Here is a 23,720-nt window from a genome sequence, read left to right as displayed (position 1 = left end):
AGTCCTCTTGTGAAAGGACACCCTCACAAATAAAATTCTGAGCATGCAATTTTAATGACCTCTGTGAATATGACTTACTGGATTACGTGTGGTACTTTAAAATCCAACTGGGACTGCAAATTTCTTGCCTGCCTCAAATAAATTAGTGCCATTTATCTTCCAATTATGCAGCTCACAACTGGTTAATCTTAATTGATGATATGCTCTCATTTTGTTTGCATATGCCTGTCCAGTAATCAAACCCTGTCTAGATGCTGGTGTTTTAAGTTTTTTGGAGTGTGGGGTTCATGGAAGAAAAAAAATGTTGCTCGGAATTCTTTTTGTGTGAGAGACAGAAACCTCCCCTGTGCTGCATAATAGGGACACAAGCCTTTGCTTTTAAGGAAGGCTGACCTACTTGCTTGACATTTGTTTTCATCTAAATTATTTTTTATATTCCAGTCAGTTTGGAACTTCCACTTTCTAGGTGAAGGATCCTCAACTGATGTTGCCTTTGAAAAGAGCAGTTACCACTGACCGTGCTCACAATACCTCTCCCTTTTCTCATAGGGGTTTTTTTGCCTCCATAATTCACAGGGAACTTCTAAAATACTCTTTTATATGTGCTTAACTGACTCTTAATTTACAGACACTCTCTGTTGTTTAAATGCACTGACCTGAATCTTGGGGGAGAAGCATAGCTATATTGTAGTGGATGGTTCTCTGGGCAAGTGTTTCAAAGCTTCCAGGTGCTAAAATGCCTCTCCCAAGCCCAAGAGGGCTTGGCTACAAGAAATAGAAATAGGGATCTTTATACTTAAAGATCATAATTTAATAGAATTTATTAATTTCAAACCTTATCCTCTGTTTAGTTTTGCCAAGAGAACTTCTTAGATGAGCATTTTTACAGCACAGAGTTGATCAATAATATGTATGTTTATGTTTTAAACATTAAAACCAAGGGCACTCATCTCCAGACCGGATCAGTGTCAACTTGCTCACTTTCAAATTTCTTTAAAAGACTTTCTGCCACTGGGTGATGAATTTAGAAAAAAATAGACAGTCTCTTTATATGTCTCTTTAACTCTTTTTTTCTGCTTGCTTTTTTTACACCCATTTGCTACTTTTCCCTTACCCTTCAAGGTCTTTGGGACAGGGACTTTGCTGAGGTTTTACATTGCGTGTAGTGGAGCGTCCCAGAGCCTTTTTTTTAAAGTTAGCTGGGTGAACGGTACAGCTTTAAGAAAAATTGCTGTTTATTTCCTTTTACATTTTTCACCCCTCTGTTCTGCTTTAGACAGAGGGTTTGTTGCATTAAACACACTGTGGACCTGTCAGTGTCCTGCAGCACTTTCCTTCTGTATTGAGTGATTTGATTTGAGACTGGCCTCTTGGGGGTAAATGCCAACACCAGTCTCTCTTCTTCTGAAACACACAGTGTTGGAATGAGCTCTGAATTTTCCATGAGAAATTCATCAAGGATAAAAGCAGTAGTTTTCACTGCTATCTTTTAAAGGAACTGCTATCCTTCCACCAAAAGAAAGCTCAAAATGCTGTTTTCACGGGGTTTGTCTTGAGTCCGTTGTGACTTGCAGTGCTAGGCTGTGATCTGGGCTGGGTGAATTAAACAATAGCCGCAGCCTGCAAACAAGAGGACAAAAGCGTTTTCAAGGCCATGCTTCTAGCAAGCGAAAAACCCCAGACTGTTCAGGAAAGAGGGAAGTCGTGGAGAGAAGTTAGCTATTGCCAGTGTTATGGATAGTACACTGTAAGAGAAAGAAACAATACAATGAAAAAAACAGATGTGAGGAAAGAGAAGAGAGCAAGAGTTTGTCTTGAAGTTACTTTTTGCCATGGCTTGTGCAGGAGTGTGAAGAGGAGTCAGTGTTAGGCAGTCTCTGGAGTTGGAAGAGTAAAGCAGAGAGCTGATTTCTGTTTGTAGCTTTTGCCAATGCTTGAGCTAGAATTCCAGTGGAAACTGAGCTGTGCAGAGGAGGTTAAAGTGGGACTGCTGTGGCATCTGTGAAACCAGTCCAGCATTGAGGGACAACATACGTACTCCTGAGGCACTTGACAACGCTATTAAATAGAGAAAATTATTTGTACAGCAGTCTGGTTACTGATAGTCTTCCACTCTGTTTAAAACTCCACCGTTTTACCTTTTGGGTCCTTCTGTAGCTGTTAAACCTGTATCTAATTCTGTCCAGCTGGGAGTATTAAATCTGTATATACCTATATATAAGCATTTATGTCACATAACTAGTAAATTTCATGATAAATCAACTTGAAATTATGTAAGGGCATATTCATTGCATAGACTGCTTTCATTTTAGTCCTGTGTGTTAGGATGCTTTGGAATTCCCAGTATGCAGAGACAGGTAAATATTTCTGCTAAACTTGAGAAGGTTCACAAGGGTCTTTGTGAGAGTAGAGTTTCTGCTCTCATTGCACTTAATTTCTCTCAAGAGATGAATAATAATACACCTCACTAATAAAGAATTCCATCAAATTGTGGAAGCCAGATGACTTTTCTAGAGAAGGGGATGGATTTGGTTGGTCAGCCCTGTGTGCGCAGTACAGACAGTGCTTCCTACTAACCTTGCTTCCTTCTGCAAGAGCTGGTGATATGTCTTTGTCCTTTCTGAGCGTTGTGCTGGCAGTTGCTTTTTCCATTAAGGAGCAAGAAGCATAACTCGTGGCTGAGTAGTGTAAGTGAGGCTAGAATAAGAGAGTGCAGTGACAGTGGTAGTCAGTGAGACTCCACCGGTGTGTTTTCAGTACTGTTCAGACAACTGAAGGTAGTGAGGATGGTACTTGTCTGATGTGTCTGTAGCATAATGGCGTAGCATCTTTGACTCTAGAAATTTTCTGGAGACAGCTGCCCGTTCTACTAAGGACAAATTTCAGTGCCTTGGTCTATGCTTGTGTCACAGTCAAATTTGGTTTAGATTATGCACTTCCCTTAGGGTGAAGCGTACAGAGATCAATGCAAAAATTAACTAGCAAGCTTCCTGGTGCCTTTCTGGTTGTGCCCTACGCTGAATGAGTATCATAATATGTCTTTGAGATTGCTTCAGCTACATCCTTGCATGTTTCCTTATAAGAAATAAGTAATTTTGTTAATTACCTGATTTTTAAAAAAATATTTCCAGGTCTTAATCTGAATGTGTATCTTTAAAGATAAGTAAAAACTCAAGTTCTTGCAAATATGTCTCAAGTCCTAATTTGTGGAGCTGCTAATTCATATACTGCAGAGGAATGCTTGTGTCAGGTTTTCCAGTGGGATCAATATTTGTGATGAACTGAAGAAATCAAACCCTCAACGGCCTTGAACTTTGGGAGCAAAACCAGATTGTTGTACAGAATTAGCTGCAGAAATTGTCTTAAAGGGAGGACAGTGCATAAAGGCAGTAAAATAGGTGTCCCATGTAGGGAATGAATATAGGACAAAGTTTGCAAATGGAGTCGGGGGTAGGGATAAGACAACAGGAAGCTCTTGTAGCCTGCTGAAGCTGAGAGCATGCACTGCTTTCTGGAGATCTGTGTACTTCCCATCTGGTGGCTGCCCAGACAAAACAGGAGAGCCATCTGCCTTCCAGCTGGTCCGTCAGAAGGTGCCTACCAGGAAGCTCACGTGTTTGCTTGTGGAGCCTACCAGTCGTTGCAGCCCAAAGACGGGGTGTGAATATCAGTGGGGAAAGATGGAAAAGGGGAAAACAGGGAAAAACACAGAGAGGGCTTTTGCTTCATTATTAGAAACTTTCTGTATTGTCCACTTGTTTGTGTGAAGGTGCGTCCTTCCTCTGGTGTTTTCTGAGCAAGGAGTAGTGGTGTAAAAACCAATAACTGTTTTTTCTTAGAGCTTCAAACATGATCTTGCGTCTGTTTGTCTTAAACTATGTTAATTAATGAGTGGAAATCACCTTAAAAAGCAGTGCATGGAAATCTCAAACTTGAACGCTGACTTTCTTCATCTTTCCTAAAGTATGTACAAAACTTTGTAAAGGGATCTGAGCACTTATTGGCAAACAGTAGCTCCCTGTAGCAGAGCAAGACAAAGCTAGTGTCTTGCAGATTTGGCACAGTTTGCTACAACATCAGAGATAGTTTGCTGGGAAGTTCACTTTTCATGGATTGCTTATTGCCTTCTTGTTGCCTGCTTTAAGCTTTTATGGACACACTTGGAATCATAACAAGGCGTAACATTCAAGAGCCCTCCTAACAACCCCCGTTTCAGAGGCTTAGTCTGGGATTTTTTTGTTTGCTTTGCATAACGAGTCATTAAATCATAAGAAGCAGAAGGATTGCTGTGAAAGTCAGCACATTCTGCTCTCCTCTGTCGTTCTGCAAGGGAAGGGAAGAGCAAGTGGGGCAGTGTCCAGCTGGGTTGTGGACACTGAGGAGATGATGGGATGGAAGCCCTGGACCTTGCTGGGTAAAGGGACGGAGCTGCTTCAGTCCCTAATGAGGTTTACTAAGAACAGCAGCGGGTTCTTTGCCAGTCTTGGCAGGGGCCAAGGGTATTAGCCGTGTGCAGGGGTTGAAATAGAAATCAGTTTATTTTTAGCACTGGTCTCTTCAGGGCATATTGGAAACCTGATCAGGGAAGGGAAGTACTGTCATGCTCAGTGTGAGGCACCTCAGCACCTGCACTGTCAGTGGATCGTGAGCTGGAAGTGAAATTGGGAGAGTTGGATTTATCTAGAATGTCAGCTCCTGGTGTTTCTGTGTGTTTGGTTTATCTCTGATTTGCTTGGCCAGACCTGGGGTGCTAAATGGTGATGAGGGCGCAGAAGAAAAACTGCTTCCCAAATTACCCTATCATTTCATGGTTCAAATAGCTCTGTTTTATTATGCATGGATGCAAATTTTATTATTGGCCTCATGCATGGCTTATACTTTTATTAATTTTACCTGGAGCACTTTAAGGTAGACTACTGTAAAATAAACATACACATTTATGCTGATCACAAAATATTGTTTTGAAAGACTACTGTGGGAAGGCAAGCTCAGGATAGAAATGGGATTTAATTTTACACTAAGAGAATTTTTCTTGTCCAGGGAGTTCGCTGAATATGTTCATGAAGGCACCCCTCCCTCCCCCCAGTAATGCAACATGTGACACGGATTCTAATGAAATGGTTGTTAACTGGTTTCCTGTTCTGGGATCTCCTGATTCATTACAGAAGTATTAGGCTTATTTTACAGAGATATATTTTGTGGAAAATTCTTTTCCTTGAAGCTTTGCTCTAGCACACTGCTACATTCATTATAGAAAACTAGGCAAAGAAATTATAGGTATCTGTGCCAAAAAAATATTTAAATATATTAATTATTAAGGTTTCTTTTATCATATTAAAGCAAGATAAGATAGGTATTTTTTAAAGATTGCATAGTGCAGTGATATGCAATGCATTTTCTTTTACTTTAGTAAAATGTGGACTTTGAAAATTACAGTTTTGTATTGTAAATTTACCACGAAATCGTCAAGGGCCATAAAAGATGTTTGTTGACCAGGGACTCGGTGAAATTGAGCTCACATATCTCAGGGATGTATCTAATGTGATGTCTGTTCCCCTTATATTAATCTTTTGTTCCGATCCCCAGTTCGCATTTGATTCTGGCTTTCTGTTGGTTAAATGGATCACATCCATGTGACATGAAGGTGCACGCCTTGTGCCTTAAGTCTGCTACTTTCAAATGTGTAAGCACATTGTTTCTATCCAAATAATGAAGCATTGAAGGAGTGAACATAAAATATTTTATCTGACATACAAAAAACCTTGATGTGCAAAGTCCTCAGGCTGGGTATTTCTAGACATTTTTCTCCTCTGTGCCCTCTGCAAGCTGAACTGTTTCGATAACCCACTTTCCTGTGTTATGGAACCTCAAGTAATCTTCTGCAGCCTTAATTAAGTAAAATAAACTGACTAATTGCTTTGCAGATGTGACACATTTTTAAATCAGTGCCTTCTAATCATGAACATTATTCCAACTGTATGTTTGTTTTTGATTGAGTAAATAAATACATATTCCCCCATATCCATTATGGCTTGTTTGTTCAGCAAGATTTCTAATAGTAAAATACTTCTGCAAGTAAAATAAAACTAGTATTGTACATGTTTAATTGCAGGTTGCTTCTTCCTATAACTGCATTATGGAAATTTGGATATTTAAACTTTGAGAGTTGAGACAAAATTCCATTGTTGCTTTTAACTGAAGCTGGTTTAGGTGCAGAGTTGAATTTGTTCTGTTGGGATAATTTCCTACCTGGATTGAGTTGGCTCAGGCTGCCTCGACACCCCTGTCTCCTCCCTTGAGGAAAGATGTACCTGTATTTCTGTATTGGTCTGAAATCTAAGTAGTATTTGAAGAAACTTGTGTTCCTTCGGCTTTTGTGCTGTACAAAGGTGTCATTGGATACTAATGTCCTGGCTCTACGTTTCTGCTCTCAGAACAACTGCTTTTCCTCTGGCCATTTTCACTTGTATTTGTGTTAGAATAGACAATTCTGTTCCACTTGGTGTTTTTTTGGGCTGGATTCCCATCTGTGTGACATGCAACAGTGTACAAAAATCAGATTTTTGTCTGACTTGTCTGATCTCGATAGTGAAAGTACACTGAGCCCGTTTTAAGCTGTTTTTTTGCCAATTGGTAATCTTATTGTGTTATGGTATATCTGGTCTTTGACTTGCTTGAAAAGAGCCTCAGAGTTGTATAGGATGGGGTTGAGGAAGACTTCTGTTTGCTGCTGTAGTGAAAAATTAATTCAAGACATGGCAACAGCTGCGGGTGACAATTTAGAGTTGCTGAATAAGTATTGTAATCAGCATTTATCTCTGAAATCACATGGGATTAAACACTTTGAGGTGATTGTTCTTGGGCATAGCCTTAGGGAAGGTTATTACCATGACACAACTAGTTGTCATGGCAATGCATGGCGAAGAGGGAGACTCTTCCTTCCTCTTTTGCATTCAGCACTACTCTTCCTAAAGGGAAGTCAGATCATTGACAAAGTTGTAGTCTTCTTTTTTAAAATGTAACAGCAAATTGTACTATTGGTCCTTCACGTTCTGGTTGAGATCACAGCACATTACATGTTCCTTTTGTGGATTTGCCTTTTTTGTGTAAAACTGGTCTCAATTTTCTCATGTGTGGGTGGTTGTTTTGTTTGTTCCCTTGCTTCCCCTGAAGTTAGGTTTTCCAAGGAACCCAGCTGAGCCCCCCGTGTCTGTCAGCCAAGGTGAGAACAAGGTGGCAGTGTGCAAGGACACTTCTGTTTGAGCTGTGCATAGTTCTGGGGTAATGCTGTCTTACAGGTTGCCCTGCCTGCTTTCCCTGTACCTCTTCACCTTCGCACCCTGCAGGATGATGAGTGAAGGTTGATACCAAAACAGAAAATCTGGGGAAAGTGATATAGCAAATTAGTCTCTCTGACTTGTTAATGGGTTTTGTTATTTAGCAGAATTAGCATTGGTAGCATTTCCTTTCTGTGTGATTATCTGGGAGTTGTAGCCCTGCATTTTGCTGAAGTCACCTTGGTGAAACTCAGATAAGGTGAATGGGTCTCTGCACAAATGCTCAAATTACTGTTTTGGAGTCTAATTTATAATTAAAATTTATTTTTGTAGATCTAGTTTCAGAAGTATGTTGTAAGCGTCCCTTAATGGTGTACTTTATGCAGCTAATCCACTTTCTCTTTCATGCCATGAAGTAATGACAGTCTTCATAGACCTCTCCCTGCTTGAGTCTCATTGGAATATGATTCTACCAGTACTAATGAACTGTTACATACGTGTCCAGCCCACAAATGCTCATGTGGTAGCAAAGAGTTGTTATTACTAAGTGTAAGTCAGATATAACTGTGCAGAATAATGGAGTTTGTCTTAGAAGAGTTATTGAATTAGTTTAATCTTTGAAACTCTGTAGTCTTAAAACATAACGCTTGGTAAATGTTTTTACAACGAAAAGCTATGCCAGGTCTGAAGTCTCATTTTACAAGTTTTTACTTACAAATTGAGCAGCCCCCAGTTAGTTTTTTAATAAAAGTATCAGCAACCTCAAACAGATCTTTTTGTATTTATTTTAGATATTTATTTAATGAGTTTCAGTTGTAGAGCTTTTCTTAATGTGGATTGATTCTTTCTTACAGTTGCTGCAGCCCAAGCCATAGCAGAAGAAAGAAGAAGCCAAAGTGGCATTAGTCCTCTTGCAGTCCAGACCTCAATAAAGACAGCAACTAAACCAGGTATAATTACAGGTCATTGCTCTTAATGAAGTGCTGGGCTCACAAGGGGGAGTTGGTAGGGATTGAAAAGTGCATATTAAGAGACGTTTGGTGCTCTTTCTTCAGAAGCCATCAGAGCACCTGGTAGATGGATTATAGGTCTGGTTTTGATGACAGATTTCTGCTTTCGACTGACTCAAAATTCAGTTGAAGTTGCCTGCCTTAAAAGCAGGGCATGACAGTAAAGATAAATGATGTTAACTGGGCAGGTTACCCGCACACTTCTTGCTGAAATTCAAGTTTTTATACCTGCGAAGACTGCTGCTTGTTTCTGCCTAGTCTGCAAATGAGCTGGCCTACAGTGCTCTGAATTTGTCATGACAGGTGAACTATCTGTTCCCAGATGACATTTTCCTAAATTCCTGTCATTCTTGTTCATGGGAGTTAGTATGTACATGAATGAGGCTCAGAACTGAATTTGGAATAGGGTGTGTTCTCCCATGTCTGACTTCTTAGGCTTTCTTTTGACTATACCTATTGAGCCTTTAGTATGATGTCTGCTTTCTCTTGCATCGTTTAAAAATAGTGTTGTGAGGGAATGGAAAGGGAGAAAAGGAGGATGTTCAGCTTTCTGTGAATTTCTCAGCGGGTATCTCTATATAGAGTGTGCAGTGATTTGGTGGTTGTATGCATCTCTCAGGAAATTTCATTCTCCTTTTGATAGTAAAGACATTTTTATTTGAATTTCAATGTTCAAATTCATTAACAATTATGTGTCTTCAATTTTTGTTTTGACAGTGATAGATGGTTCCATGCTAAGAACAGAAGAAAGGCAAAGGCTGGCCAGGGAGCGTAGAGAAGAGAGGGAAAAGCAACATGGTATTTTCATGTTTCACTTAAAAGTATAATTTTCTAAAATGTTTCTGTTAAAGGAATTACTGTCCCCTTACTCCGTGTTCTGTCACTTTTTGTCAACGTGCTGAGGACAAGAGACAAGTTCAGCTCTTGGTCTTGCATCAGTGTCCATCTGTGAACCTGAACGAAGAAGTTTTTGATTTGAGAGGAAAACACCGTAGAGAGTTTTAGTTTGTTGAAGTTTTGTGTCACCTCTGACCTTCCATTTCCTGGTGACCACTCAGCAAATTTAGCCAATTCCTTACTGAAAGTCTTAACAAAAACACTTTGGAAAATAAAACTTTGAACTTAGAACTCCTTCCTATAGCCCTGAAGACTGATGGTTGGAGAATGCTGATTCAGAGAAAACCAAAAAGATTTAGCTACTTGAATGGCTTGTTTGCCTTGAACACTGCTTCCCTTGTTTCGCAGCACGCTGAAATGACTCCTGTATTGAAGTGTCAGCAGTATACACTTTATCTTAGCAGGGAATCTGAGACTAGAGGACAACAGAAAACTTGCCCAGCTTTATGCTGTTTGTGATGTGAATCAGTGCATGTGTGTGTAGCAGGAGATGAAGGGGTCACAGTGTGCCCTGTAGTCATGGGTCTGGTCTCCCAGTTGTGAGGAGAGGTGTCTCTCTGAGCTGTATGTTTGTTTCTCAACATAAAAGCAAAGACCCACAACAACAGGAATTATTGTGTTATCCTAATATGGGAACACGGTAGTATTATGATGCTTATAAAATTCAGAAATATTTTGGGGCCCTGTGAGTAGATGCTGCCTGTGCATTGTTGGTGTGATTATCTCGTCTCTTGGTTCATTTCATCTGTCTGGCCATGGAAAATACCTTGTGCATTCTAGCTTTGTGTCACAGGACCTGAGGCTTCCTGTTGAACTGCACACAGCTGTTCCTTGGTGGAGGCTGCAGAGAGTAGTGATATAACTATTTTGAACTCCAATGCAGGAATGGTAGGGTCTTCCCATCTTGTCACTCAGTGCCTTAAATAATACTATATTTTGTTCTTAAAAACAACAACAAAGAAAATTCTACTTTTTGCTTTTTAATGTACTGCTTCCTTACAGAGACTTCACTATTATGTTGATAAGTGTATGCATAATATAGGGAATATACATATCCTGATATACCTGTCTAGACAGTAAAGCCTGGTGGCAGGCAATGTTCTAATTCCACTTCCAACCTGGGGACAGAATTAAAAGATGAGGGAGTTGTCATGTGTGATGTCATCCACCTCTGCAAGCTCATCTTCCTGTACATTTTTACTTCAAGTGGTAAGAATTCTGCTTGGATAGTCTCTTGCTTGTGAGTTACATTGCAGTATCAGTGAATTGCTAAGTTTGATTTTTATTTTTTCTTAAAAATATTCTTACAGCTGCCAAAGAGACACAAATCCTTGAAAAGGAGAGAAAAGCAAAACTCCAGTATGAAAAACAGTTAGAAGAAAGGCAGAAAAAGCTAAAAGAAATGAAGCAAAAAGAGGAACAACGGAGGGCAGCAGTAGAAGAAAAGAGGAAACAAAAAATAGAGGAGGAAAAGGTAACACACATCAAAGTTCTATTGTTTGGAAGAACTACATTGTTTTCGTACATTACCATGCTCTGAAGTGGTGTGAATGAGAAATTTAGGGAAATGATGAATGTGTTAGAACATAAAATTATTTTCCACATCTGCAGTGGGCTATGTAGGCATATGTCCACCTTCCGCATAGAGCGTTAGCTACAGCTGAGGCACTCAGGACTTCAGGAGCTGTGGCTCTTTGACTGCTGGCTGTTTTTCACATGGGCAAAAACCCCGCCCCATATTCCTACATCTCCAGATGCCTTCAGAGCACTTTATAGAGTCTCTCTGTAAATCAGCATGAGTGACCGGTCTTAGACTTTTGTTATTTCTGTCTTGCTTCCGTGGAGCCCTGCTGAGAGCCTTCCCTGGAGCCCCTGAGACTCACATTTTCTTAGTTCTTCTAAATCAGAATTCATTCCTGTGTGATGAAAGGTGGTGATGTTAACTGTGTATTTGTCATTTGCTGCGTTGAACTGTGTAGTGACTGTTCTCACCAGCCTTTGCTCTGACTGCAAATGGACAGGCAGAGCTGTGTTTGAGTTTGGGACTCACTGAATGGATAGAAGGTGATAGCAGAAATAAATACATGAGATAATTCCATCCTTTTGACAAGTAGCTCTGTTAGTGCATATTAAATGTGCAAGTTCTGAAAGGGTTCATTTCCAGGGTGTCAGCAGTGGAAGCGTCACACATCTGTGCTTTTGTAAGCTGGATGTAAGAGCCTATAAGCCTGGCTGGCTGCTGCTTTGGAGTCTAGCGTTGTTATACTGTTCTAGTAATCCATCTTTGCTGCCCTTTTTGACTGGGAGTATGCTACACTGGTGTTTGGTTTTCTGGAATCAGCTTTTGCATGTGATCAGATTGATATTCCATTTGAACTTCATGGAATAGTTTACATTGCTGGAGAACAGAAAAGTTTGGGTGCATTGTGACTGCAGTCCCATTTCTTTAAGCATCTACCCTATGCAAAAAGCATCCCTTATGCTTCAAAAAGGTGTTACCTTTAAATTTAGTACATTTATTCATGTAGTTTTGAGGATGGTATGTTTTAAGTGGCCACCAGGATGAATAATCAAGGAAGACAAGGACTAGCAATGGGGTGTTAACCTTGTCTTTTACTCAGTTCCTGGGGTTGATCTGTGTGGAGAGTTACACATGCAGAATCTGGAAGATAGGAAGACAGTATGGATTTGACATTGCCTTCAATCAGAAAGTAATAACAGATCTTGATTTTGGTACTCTGACACGAGGGAAAGATACCAACAAGATACCATATACAGTTGTAAATTTGGTAGATAGAAGTGCATCAAAATACATAGTCCCCAACATTATTGTTAACTTACTCAGCCAATAAGTTAGTTCAGCCAAATTAGTTTAGTTAATCATCTAATAAGGTAGAAGTAGCAGCAACAGTAGCAAATACTGTGGAAAAGGAAGTGGTTCTAAGAATCATGAAGACCCGTGGCCGTGGTGAGGATTCAGATACTTGTCCCCCCAACAGCTACTCAGTTATCCTGCAGCTCACTGTATTGAGACCTTGAACCCAATTCTGTCATTTGTAAAGTGAAGCCTGTGTATTTAATTCTGACTGAAGAATTACTGCACTGCAGATACCTGCATGGAAATACAATCTACAGATTACATAATGTCTGGGTACTTTGGCACCTTAGGTAAACTCTAGTTCAGGTTTCTCTAACAGAGGGAAAACTGAGCTTTATATTTCAATCAAAAACCTATAGTTTTATCTTCTGTCAGTGAGCGGAACTCTCCCTCCCTTCCAGTTTTACACTGTGTGTTTTTCACGGCGACTCTTTTAGTTTGTGTTGTGAAATGGTGTTGAAAGAAGGCGAAAGACTTATGTCCCCAGGCAGAAGAAATGTCTGTATAATGAGTTCCCTTGACATCTTACTGCAGTGTATCCGCAGCAAATACTGCTTCAGAAGATCACTTGGGATATAACTATTCCAGAAGAGAGATGTGTTGTTGACATGTGTGGAAACCTGGCTGGCAAGAAAGAGTCTAGCACGGTTACGGTTCGTCTTTATGCACAGGAGCTAAAGCTCCCCTGCTGGCAGTTTCTAGTTCTGAAGACAGCAGCAAAAGCTTCTTTCAGCCCCCTTTGTCCTGTCAGCAGTGGTTGCTGTGGCCTGAAGTTGATTGGTCGTCTTTTGGAGTTTTGCCTTTATGTCTTGCTGTTCATGGTTTCATCACATCTCTCATAATGTTAATGTCTGTTAAGACCTGGGTCATTGTTTTTAGAGTTCTTTAGAAACACAAATAATTTTATACTTGGTATATAATGGAGAATTTTTATCACGTTTTAGAAGTAACTTCATCATATAAATAGTTTCAAGGATAACCGATTACTTTTGCTCTGTTTGGGGTTCATCCCTATTTAGAAAATAAGTAGTGCTGCTTACTGAAAAGGAAATCTGTTTGGTGGCTATTTTAAGTAAAGAGTAGGATAGATTATCTGTGCTTTAGCTTGACTTAATCATGTTTGCTGTGTTTTGAAGTCATTAATTGCTTTCAACATTCTTCACATGATAATTTTTGTAACAAAACTTTGGTAAAATAGATTATGAATCACACTTGGGGGGGGTTGTCGATATTTTGTTTCCTGGTGTGGCTGTGGTTAACAGTTACAAGCTTCATGGAGATGCTGTTTGGCAGGAGCGCTATGAAGCAGTTCTGCATCGCACCTTGGAGCGGAATCAGCGGCTGGAAACACGACAGAAGAGGTGGTCGTGGGGGGGATCTGTAACTCCAGACTCAGAAGGCAAAACAGGTAGGCAGCACTGTTTCTAGTGGGACTAAAATCACAGAATATTCTGAGTAAACCGTCGCAGATGCAGCACTATTCATAGGGATCTGGACATATTTTCTTATCTTGGATCTTAAAGCAGGATCTATGGGTAGTTCACGGGAAAGTGTCATATCCGTACTTGCTCTGAGATGCTGCTCAGACTTAGGGCTATTTTTGACCTTGGGAAGAGCTGGAGAGAAGCTCCATGGGAAATACAGCAGATGACAGCACTGCCAGCTCTCAAACATCAGATAAGGGGAGTTATGATATGTAATATTAAGATAATTCAGAGAGCTTCAAATGCAGTTCATGTAATGGAGTGCTAAGACTGGTGATAAAACAAAAAATACCCATTTGTACTCTAATATTACATCTAAAATGTTTTAAACACACCCTTGGAGTTACAGAATGCTGACCGATTATTTGAAAGCCCAGAAATGGATAAGGAGATGCAGTGGACAGTCCAAGCTTCTTGGAACATGGGTTCTATTCTGGAGTAGGTGATGCATTTTAACAGTCTTTAATTTGAACTCAGATAATTTCCTGTTTCACAATTAGCTGTTTCTGCTTGTAAACATTCTGAAATCAGACTAGCAAATAAAGATTGCAATGGAAGGGATCTTTTCATGCACTACCAAATGACCAGTAAATAACACAGGTTATTGGCTGGGAATAAAATAAATCAAAAAAGCTTCAATTCAGACTATATTCTGTATTGGTAGAATTGTACTGAGTGTGGTGCTGTCATTTTCTGTCAGCTTGAGTGTGTGTTTGTAACATGTTTGAAAGTGCTTTGATATTAGTTGTCATTATGTTATGCAGCATCCCCATTTTTTGGTAAATTTGAATTTTTTTGCTATTTGCTCATGACTTAGCTTACCAACCTTCTTCTTCGGAACAACAGAACACAGATGAAGGTGGAACTGGTGGTATTGATTTATAAAATTTTCTTTTTCTGTTGTTTTACATTCACTACTAACCTTTTAAACTTGAATTTTTTTCACACTAAGGAAAACCATCTTATGGATCTTTTCCTGGATCTTGGCCAGCTGTGCAACAAATGTGATCCCTAAGTAGAAAGCAGCCCCCCTCATTTGGCTGTCCTTCCCAGCTAGTTCAACTACAGCTTAAGTCATGGCATCCTGAGGGAATTTTCAGGGAAAGGCTATGTGTATTTGGGTTTTTAAAGAGGTGTGGATACAGCACAGGGAGAAGAGAAATTCTTACTGTCAAGTATTTGGATATAAATTAGTTCAGTGGTCTAAGATTTGGAAGGTTTAAGGACAATTTCAGACCATTTCATTGCTTCCTAATTTGCAAAAAGTAAAATGATAGGGCTTGGTTTGTTTCCTTCTTGCTTTGGTTTACCAGCAGTTGAAGTAATATTTGCAAAATCAAATGTTATTTTGGTGAACCTTTGTGAAAGGGAATGGGTCTCTTTTGCAGTTGGATACTTAGTCTGTGAAGGGTTTTGCAAAATCAGGGTTGCCCCAATTATCTAAAGATAAATCTATATATGAAGACTGTTTTCATTGGATTTCTGGCACTTTCCAGTGCACAGACTGAGCCGTTTGGATCACTGATACATATGTTTAATAAGCAAAATTGTTTCTTGTAGCGAGATTGAGATGAAAACTCTCAGCTGAGACCCAGCTGAATCTGAATCCTGGCAGTCTGTGTGTGCCCACAACGTTACTAATGCAGTGCAGCTGTCTGTGACACAGACAAGTGAGACTTGAAAATGCACTAGAGGTCTGACTGAGTATGATTTAACTACTCTGGTAACACAGCAGAAGCATGTGTATTTTAGGTAACTTTTCTCTTGCCTTACATCATGAGCCCCTAATTTTCTCCAAAAGCAGCCGGTTTGGCTGGGTTGGTTTATCTGCTTTACATGTATTCCTTGAGTACATATATAAATCCATTTACCGTGTCTCACACTACCAAATATCATTTAACTTTGAAACTGGGAAATCACATTTGCCTTACATGTTTAAGAAAGCACTGGGTTTTATTCTACTAACAGACACAAAATAATGGGTTTTGCTTTCTCCTGATTTATGTGAGAAAATGAGCCGTATCGGTCCTTTCCATTGTGGAGGAGGATCTTCAGTGCTGCTGAAGCACATTTAAGATAAAATATCTTGCAACACAAATGCTCCTGATATAATAATAGGTGCTTAAACTGTGATTTATGCATCATAAAGTTACTATGCAGATAGTCCAGCAGCAGTAGATCAATTTGGATAACTTGGCACCAGTTTGGGAAAAAAAAATGCGGTGGAGATAAACAGGTAATGCAGTGTCCCAGTTAAACCCTTGTGCGCCCACGTTGTTTTAAAATTGTGTTTGATTTTATGTTAATGTTTCAAACGTGAAGCTGTGATGTGTCAGGTGGATAATGTGGAACCACGACTGGCTTTACATTTCTCATATTTATTCCTATTTCAGGGTAGCTCTTTTTAACTTCAAGAGCTCATTACTTACTTATTAAAAATCTACCTAAGCCATGTTGGATACTTAAGTCCAGCTGGCTTTCTAAAAAATCCTTATGTGGTCCATTTTGCTTTACATTTGTATATTTTCTGGAAAGACAGCAGTTACCTTTTTTTTACACTGAAAAATGACACCATATGAGCTCTACTCCATTACATCATTGTGGCTGAATAGTTCACCTTCTCGAACTGCATGTCTGGAGCAAATTTCAATGCAATATTATATTTCCACTAGCATATTCTGTGGCAGATTTGGGATTAAAGCCCCATTTCTTAAAATGAGAACCACTTGGAGAACTGATTTCAAATATTCTTCAATTATTTTAGGACAAAAGGTATTGTTGTCTATTTTAGTGCTGTGCAAAAAAAAAAAAAATTGCAGGATCAGATGTGTCTTCCATGAACTGGGTGTGTCAGCAGTAATATTTAGGAACATTGAGTGGCAGAGCAGAGATTTTGGGTGATAGTGAGCTCTGGAAAGCGAAGCCCACGTAATGGAACATTTCCCCAGCCATCAGCACTTCTGTGGGATGTTGAATGTGATTCATGAGACCACAGCAGGGATCCCTCTGATGGTGAAATATAAAAATGGATGAAAGCCCCAGAGTCAAGTGTTAAATTAATGGCATTGCTGTCAGTGCTAAGATGAAGCAGGCAGGGGTGTGGGACTGCCAAGAGAAATGACCAGGCTGGCAATAAAGCGCCCTTGATCACAGTCCTGGTAAAGGGGGTGATTTTGTGGCGCCTGCTGAGCAGAACTAGAGGTTCAGGTGCATCAGGACTGGAGACATGCTATTAGAATAGAAATGGGGCTGCCAGAGTCTCTCCTTGCTAAATAAAGAGCTTCCTTGTCCTAGTAGAAATTTGGAAGGAAGTGAGAGACAGCTAATCTTATTTCATGTAGCCTAATGTTATCCAGCCTCAGGCAATGCTGCAGCACCTTCTTTCAGTGAAACCCTGTGAGGATTGAAAGCTCCTCACTCTGAATGATTTTCTTAAGATCCTGTGTTTCCCAGCTCCTTGCCCAGTTCCAAGTCCTGCTGCATGGCAGACATGTGCTTTCTTCAGCTCAACTGCTGCAGTTTGCTTTCCCCCTTCCATTAGAAAAATAGAGAAGTTGGTATCACATGGGCTGTGTGCTTCTTGCATTTCAAACCCCTTGATGGAGTGTTTCTAACTTTCCCCCAAAGAAGATATTTGAAGTACTTTTTCAAATGACGTTTTATAAATAGCTACATAACCAGACTGACTGGCTCAGGAATATCCTGCCTGTCTTCTAAAGCTTTTTTTTTTTTTTTTCCCTATAGGAAGGATCTTTAAAGTTTGCAGAAGCTGTTCTGTGAATGAAGTAGGGAAAAAGTTGAGGCCTTCTGATCATGCAAATGTATTGATCAAAAAAGCATTGACCTCTGTACCTGGGTCCCAGTAGGTGATGATAGACCAAATCTCAGATTTCATGCAAGTGTTGAAGTCCTAAACTGAACCAAGAAAAATTTGTGTGAAGTGTCTCAGTGATGTTTGGAGGCCTTGGACTTAGTTGAGTTCAGGCAGGAGCCAGGATTTCCTTTAAAGAGCAGACACTAGAGGGTAGCCTTCCCCTTCTAAAGTACCCGAATACATTAATTATGAGCTTCCTGATTTCCGTATATAAAACCTCTTAAGGCTTTTTAGTTATCCCAGTTCTCAGACTCCATTGATAAAATGCCGCCCCCCCCCCCGCCTCTTTTTTTCTTCTTCTTCTTTTGGCTATGTTGGGAAAGCATCCACTAAGCTCAGATCTTAATTCAGATCTTTTAAACTAGATTCAGTAGATCTCCCTCTTATCCCATGGGGTCTTTGCTCTTGTTCACTGTCACAAGAGCTTCCCATAGGGCTGCCCATAGGAATCTTTATGTCCTGGCTCTGGCTGTAAGGGGCTGTTGTATGCTGGCAAAGGGAAAAGATGTTGCCTCTGTGGTGAGTAGTGCTGCTGTGTCCTTTGGTACTTACGCATTAATGAGTTTACATTAATCATCTTTGCTGTCTAGAATGTCAGTAAAATCGATTACTTGTGTTAGGTGTATAGATTCTGTATGTTTGTTGTACTGCTCTGCGCCACTCTGTGTACATTAATGTTTTCTGCTTACTGAGTTTCTATAGCAACAGGTACATGCTTTCCTGAGGCTTTCACACTCTGGAGTAGTGTTCATCCTGAAAGTTCGTTATTTAAAATAAAAAAGCAGGTATTTATGTGCCTTATAATAAACTGGCAGTTCTGCCACACAAGATGTGATTTTTATGCATGTATATGTGTCTGTATACACATATTTAAAAAATTAATGCCTCTTGTGGCAGTTTTTTTCTGAAAATTTGCTGATTTGATGGGGAACATTAACTGAAGAGTAGCTTTTGGAGGAAAATTGGCAATTTCTAAAGTACAGCAACCTTTGTGAAGCAATCAGAAAAAGGAATGCTTTCTTGCCTTTCTTTAGTACTTGGATTTATTCCTCCACAATAATTTGTTCTGGTTTGTGTTTGTTACCTACTGATTTAAAAAATGGTTTTGACATACCTATGTTGCAGGAATGAAGAAAGAAAATTTCCAGATGTTGTTATTGTCTGTGTCTTGCCAGTCTGGTAACAACAGGCAACCTCAGTAGTTTTTGTCTTTACGTGTTAAGGGGCATGGGGTTTAAAAATCCCTGGTTTGCACACATATGCATAAATCCTGGCATGATTCCACTAAACTCCATCTTTTCTGTGCCTCTCCTAACTGGTGCTAATGGTAGCAAGCCTGTTTGAAGGAAAACAAAATCATTTGTATATCTCATCGAACAAAAGCAGAAATAGCTTTCAGGATGTAATACTTGGAGAGTGAGCTCTCAGCAAGGTGTGAAAGGCTCAGTATGAAGGGAAGTTCTGAAGTTATCACTTCTCTCCACAGCCAGCAAACTCTCGCCCTCCACAGCCAACCTCAAACAGGCAGAGGCTGCTGTGAGCAAATGCCTGCCGCTGTCGTCTGCACCCCTTTCAAATGCCTCAGATCGAAGTAAGTGTGGGTGTGTGGCTGCTGGGAGCAGGGCACTGCTCAGCTGTGGCTGGGGAGGAGACAGGAGGTGAAATGAAACTCCTCCCTCCTCCCGTGCTGTGTGACTCACTTCATATTTTGATCTCAGATGCATTTCATGCAATTTGTTAATCCAGCTTGACTGTTCAGGGCTTTGACCCAGTTGATGTGATCTCTGTTAGAGGAGAAGAACGATGGTAAAAACTGCTAGTTTTTTTTTTTATTATTTCTGTAATTCTGTTTCCTGAAGTCAAATCTTGGTGAATGATTCACAGATAATTTTCCATAATCTCTATGGATTTGCATGCCTTAATTCGCACCCTAAAATTTCAGCAAAATAGAAATAGTATGAAAATAAAGTTTGCCTTGTTGTCTTAGACAGCTTCAGTCATTTGATTGCCAATGGAAGGAAAAAAATCAAATTTGACAAGGAATTGCCCTGATATACTTGTTAAAATAAATAAAAACTATGTGTAGGAGCATATATATATATATACACACACACACACACTTTTTTTTTTTTTTAAGCATGAGATTTTGCTATTTGGAATCTTCCCAGAGTTTCATAGAAACCTGCCTGTATCGCAAATATGGAGGTTTTTGCTTTTGTTTTTCTGTTTGTCTAAAATGATGAATAAGCTAAAAGCTGTTTAATACAGAAGCAGATTCACGCAGATCTGTGCAGCAGTGTTCTGCCAGTGTGCAGCGTCTTATCAAGCAAACTGTCCAGAAGGAATCCCTGACAGACACAGCTAAAGGTGGTTTTGCTGGTTCATGTTGGAAGGTGATGCAGCAGAAAAATTGTGCTCATACACTCTATGCCTGGTGGGGAAATCAGTGACTATATTTTTATTGGCAGAGGCTCTGAGTCATTGGAGGCTGCTTGTGATTTTAAATTACATTTATGTATTATGTGTCTGCAGGGTTCAGCTCTGGATATGAGTCAGAAGCAGGGCTGTAAAGTTCAAATTAAACCTCTTACAAAGGAAGTCACTAATTATCAACGAATTGGGATTGCTTTCGAACTTACTGTCATACCCTGAAATCTGTCGTGATTCCTTAGTCACTTTGGAGAAAATATTCTCAGGTGGCCTGAAATACAGCAAATTTGGACAGGTCTCCAAGTGATCTACGTGGTCAGGATGTAGAGGTTGACATAGAGTGATCCTGTGCTCTCAGTCTGACACCAGAACTCTCTGGTAAAAAGATGAGTAAATTCAAAGGACGTTAAATACGGTCACAGAATGAACCAGATTGCTTCCATTTTGCATGTGTGCCTTGGAGGGTGAAGGAGCAGAATGTAGAAATGAGAAGATGATGCTTGTCCTGGATCAGTGGAATATCTCCACTTAACACTGTGTTCCGTGTTAATTCTAGACTCACTCATACTCATAGAGAATTTGTCTTTTAAAATTGTATTTTAAAAGCAATTGTCTTTTAAAATTCTCATGTACAAGGATGGCCTCAGTAGGTCAAACAAGAAAGAATCTGTTGTGGCTGACATCCTGCTGCTGTGATCAGAAACATGCAGAAATAAAAGAAATAATGCTTTATATAAAGTGGTTCTTCCCTGATCCAGTTTTTCTGCTTCTGAATAATTCAATATTATAAAGCAACTTAATCATTCCTCTCTCTCTTAGGGAAGTGGGGCAGGTGTTGGAGGGGACCTCTGGGCTTTTCAGCATAATTAATCCATGCACTTTCACTTCCAGGTACCACAAAGAGAAGTGCCTCATTAAACAGACTGAGTAACAAAGTCTCTCCACATTCCCAGCAGTCAGCACACAAAGGTTCACAGGTGGAACAGAAAGGTGCTAGAAACCAGTTTGCTTTGAGAATTGGGAGGCAGTAAATGGGATATTTGAAGATGACTTTAAACCCTGTCCTAGTTCCCTTATAAATGTTTTTACTCAGGCCTTCATGTAGTTTGTGCACTGTGCCATAAATATCATGATGCACATTGCAGTGCCAGATATTGGGTAACTGTCTCTAAACCAGCCTTATTCCTCTGAAAAGTGGAAGGGTGGGGGGGAAGCAGACAAATGGTAGCCAAACGATTTAACTCATGAGAAAATAGTGCTTCATAATGATACACTGATGGTTTTAGCTGATTAGTAAAAGCAAAGCATGGGATGGCAATTTAGAAAATTATATCTTGTTAAAAATAATCTTCCTTACGCTTGGTCTCTAGGAGGAACAGAAAAGAAGAGGAGCACATCTTTGAGTAGAATGAGTAGTAAACCCCAGTCCTCTCCAGATCTAGAAAAAGTGAAAAAGGAAGAAAAACCAGGTGGTTGTTTCATAAAACTGAATATTTCTTTTAAAGCCTTTAAAATTTGAATAGGCTGGATTTTGTTGGTTTCCTAGGTTCTTAAATTTCTAGGACTTTTTAATGGCTTTTTAGTTACCCAGTGTTAAAGATAAAATGACAAAAGTTCAATTTTCACTTCTGGACAAAAAAAGAAATCCTCTAAGAAGGCCTGTCTTTGTTTAATGGCGCTGTAAGCAGATAACAACGTGTCTCTCTGCTTAAGAAAGCAATCTGTTTGAGAGCTGGTAGGTTTATGGGTCAGAAATGGTAAAATTGTCACTGATCTGTTCCCTTCTTAGTTAAATCTTACCTTTGCTTTTTTAAGTTCCCTTTAATTATTCAATTTAAAAGCATCTTCTCCGTTCCTGCTACTGTCATAAACCATGTGCATGCAGAGGGAAGAAACCTGTTCTCACTTCAGTCTCTTTTGGTCTGTGTATTCTGCACTTAAAAATAACCTCTTTTCTAGGACCTCCTCCTAAACCTGAAGAATAGCACCTTGTCTAACATGTTTTTCCTTCTGAGTTAACAATTCTGAAATGTTTCTTTTTAGCAGCTGTTACCAACAGTTGAAATTATTTCTGCTTCAGAATCTTTCCTGTATGAGAGAATGATGGGTGCTGCCCACATGAATCTGTGTGTGCAGGCAATGCTTTGCCGTAACCCCTTGCTTTGACTTGCAATTCTTCTGTTACTATGTCAAAGCAGCCTTTCCTGCAATCTAGAGAATGTAGCTCTGAAGAGCTCAGTCAAAAACGTCTCATACTTTGGCTGGATTCAGCATTCACCTTTGTTGTACACGTGCCTGTCTCTGCAGATTAAAATTACTTGTACTAAGCAAGGCAAGAACAAGAAGTGCAACATGAGAGATTGCAGTGTTTTACACTTCTATGCTTTTAGTTTGGAATTCCCCCTCCATTACTTCAGTATTGTTCTTCCTAAAACTTTACGATCTGCAAAAATGCTCAGTCTTCCTTTGCTTTGTACTGCTTGTCTTTTCCATGATATGATTTCATGTTGGATCCTTTTTGATTTGTTCCTGTCATCCAGCTCGTCGCTCCCAGCTCAGTCCCCTGGACAGTAGCGTAATCAGCCGCCTCCTGGCCCCCACACAGGCCTCTCTAGCTAGGAGTAAAAGTGCTGCTACCTTATCGGCTGATGGACAGGACCCCTCAGGTAACAGGAGGGCAGCAAAGCCTCAAAGTCTTACACAGTTGCTCTTCAAGCAAGAACTTAGATGATAGCTGCTAACTGTGCTACACTTTTGTCTGTATCAGACAGTTAATACATGTGTGTAATATTGCTTACCTAGTATTTTCTGTGGTCATTAATACCCAATTCATATGCTATGTTGCATGTTTACTTTACAAAACCATAGAATAGTATTGGCTTTTAAACTCCAGTGATGGTTTATTTACTCTGCAGAGAGCCAGATGCTGATGTGCATTCTGGGGCTTTTGTGTGTGGCTTTTTTAACTGACAGAGGTCTGCATTTGTACCTTCAACTCAATCTGAGACATTCTAGTTAGCCCAGTACTAAATAATGAAAGGGGGGGAAAAAAAAAAAAAAGCCTAATTTCAAAGTGCAAACCCTAAATTTCTTTAGGGAGGGAAAATCTTGAAGGGACATAACAACAGTGTTACTTTAAGATAAGTACAGGGGGCCCTGAGCTGGCTTTGTTTAGCTGATAGGAGAAGTCACGATACAATAGGAGAAGAGAGAAACCCTGACTCATTCAAGCAGTTTTGTGTTAGTCCAGCGTGACCTGATACGTCCACACCAGCGCTCAGTGTACTAGAGCAGGAATTTGCATGGTGGGCAAGCCCCCCTAACTGCATCCCACATGTCCTGGAATTGTTACTGGTTAATTAATAATGCCCCAGTAAGTACACCTCTGGAACCAATGTGGAGTCCTTTCTCTTCTTTTACCTTACAACTTGTGTTCCCAGTTTTGCTTGTTTCTTTCTAAGTATGAAATCCCATCTTTATTTTTTATCTTACACCATTTCACTTGGTCCTTGTCAGTAACGGTGACATTTCCACATTGTTCTCCTTGTCTAATAATCAGTTTTTATTTTTTGGTTTGTAGTCAGTAGTTGCATTTTTACACACCTGTGTATGTGCTGCTTGTATTTTACCATGAATACTTCAGTTCATGTCATTTGGGGAAATGCCATCTTTTTTTCTGTTATTGTTAGCATGTGACACTATTGCTAAATTAAAGATGTGTTTTTATAAGTTTACTTAGAGGTACTTTTTTCATTTCACTAGAAGAGTACCTGTGCACAAACAGGATGCAGGTCTCCTTGCACAAATGCTGCAAATACAAAAATAAAATGTATTTTCCATAAAGTTACAACACGACATGCTGCATTTGTC

At 39.8% G+C, this 23,720-nt stretch overlaps 1 protein-coding gene across 15 annotated transcripts in view; it reads left to right on the top strand.

Moving 5' to 3' along the window:
- LOC120765039 (ensconsin-like) overlaps positions 1–23,720 on the top strand; it is a 43,425-nt gene that overhangs the window by 4,813 nt on the left and 14,892 nt on the right. For 3 of the 15 annotated variants that reach the window (XM_040089224.1, XM_040089222.1, XM_040089221.1), the window contains exons 2-10: positions 8,132–8,227; positions 9,005–9,085; positions 10,495–10,658; positions 13,356–13,470; positions 14,364–14,417; positions 18,907–19,011; positions 20,742–20,840; positions 21,221–21,319; positions 22,391–22,516. In XM_040089224.1, coding sequence (XP_039945158.1) covers positions 8,132–8,227; positions 9,005–9,085; positions 10,495–10,658; positions 13,356–13,470; positions 14,364–14,417; positions 18,907–19,011; positions 20,742–20,840; positions 21,221–21,319; positions 22,391–22,516 — 939 coding nt within the window. The remainder of the gene's footprint in view (positions 1–8,131; positions 8,228–9,004; positions 9,086–10,494; positions 10,659–13,355; positions 13,471–14,363; positions 14,418–18,906; positions 19,012–20,741; positions 20,841–21,220; positions 21,320–22,390; positions 22,517–23,720) is intronic. The other 12 variants (XM_040089227.1, XM_040089226.1, XM_040089225.1 and 9 more) reach the window with 7 other exon arrangements.

Source organism: Hirundo rustica, chromosome Z, assembly GCF_015227805.2.
Source record: "Hirundo rustica isolate bHirRus1 chromosome Z, bHirRus1.pri.v3, whole genome shotgun sequence".
NCBI classification, from domain to species: Eukaryota; Metazoa; Chordata; class Aves; order Passeriformes; family Hirundinidae; genus Hirundo; species Hirundo rustica.
The sequence above is the reverse complement of the archived record's forward strand: the minus strand, read 5'-3'. Positions and strand labels throughout refer to the sequence as shown.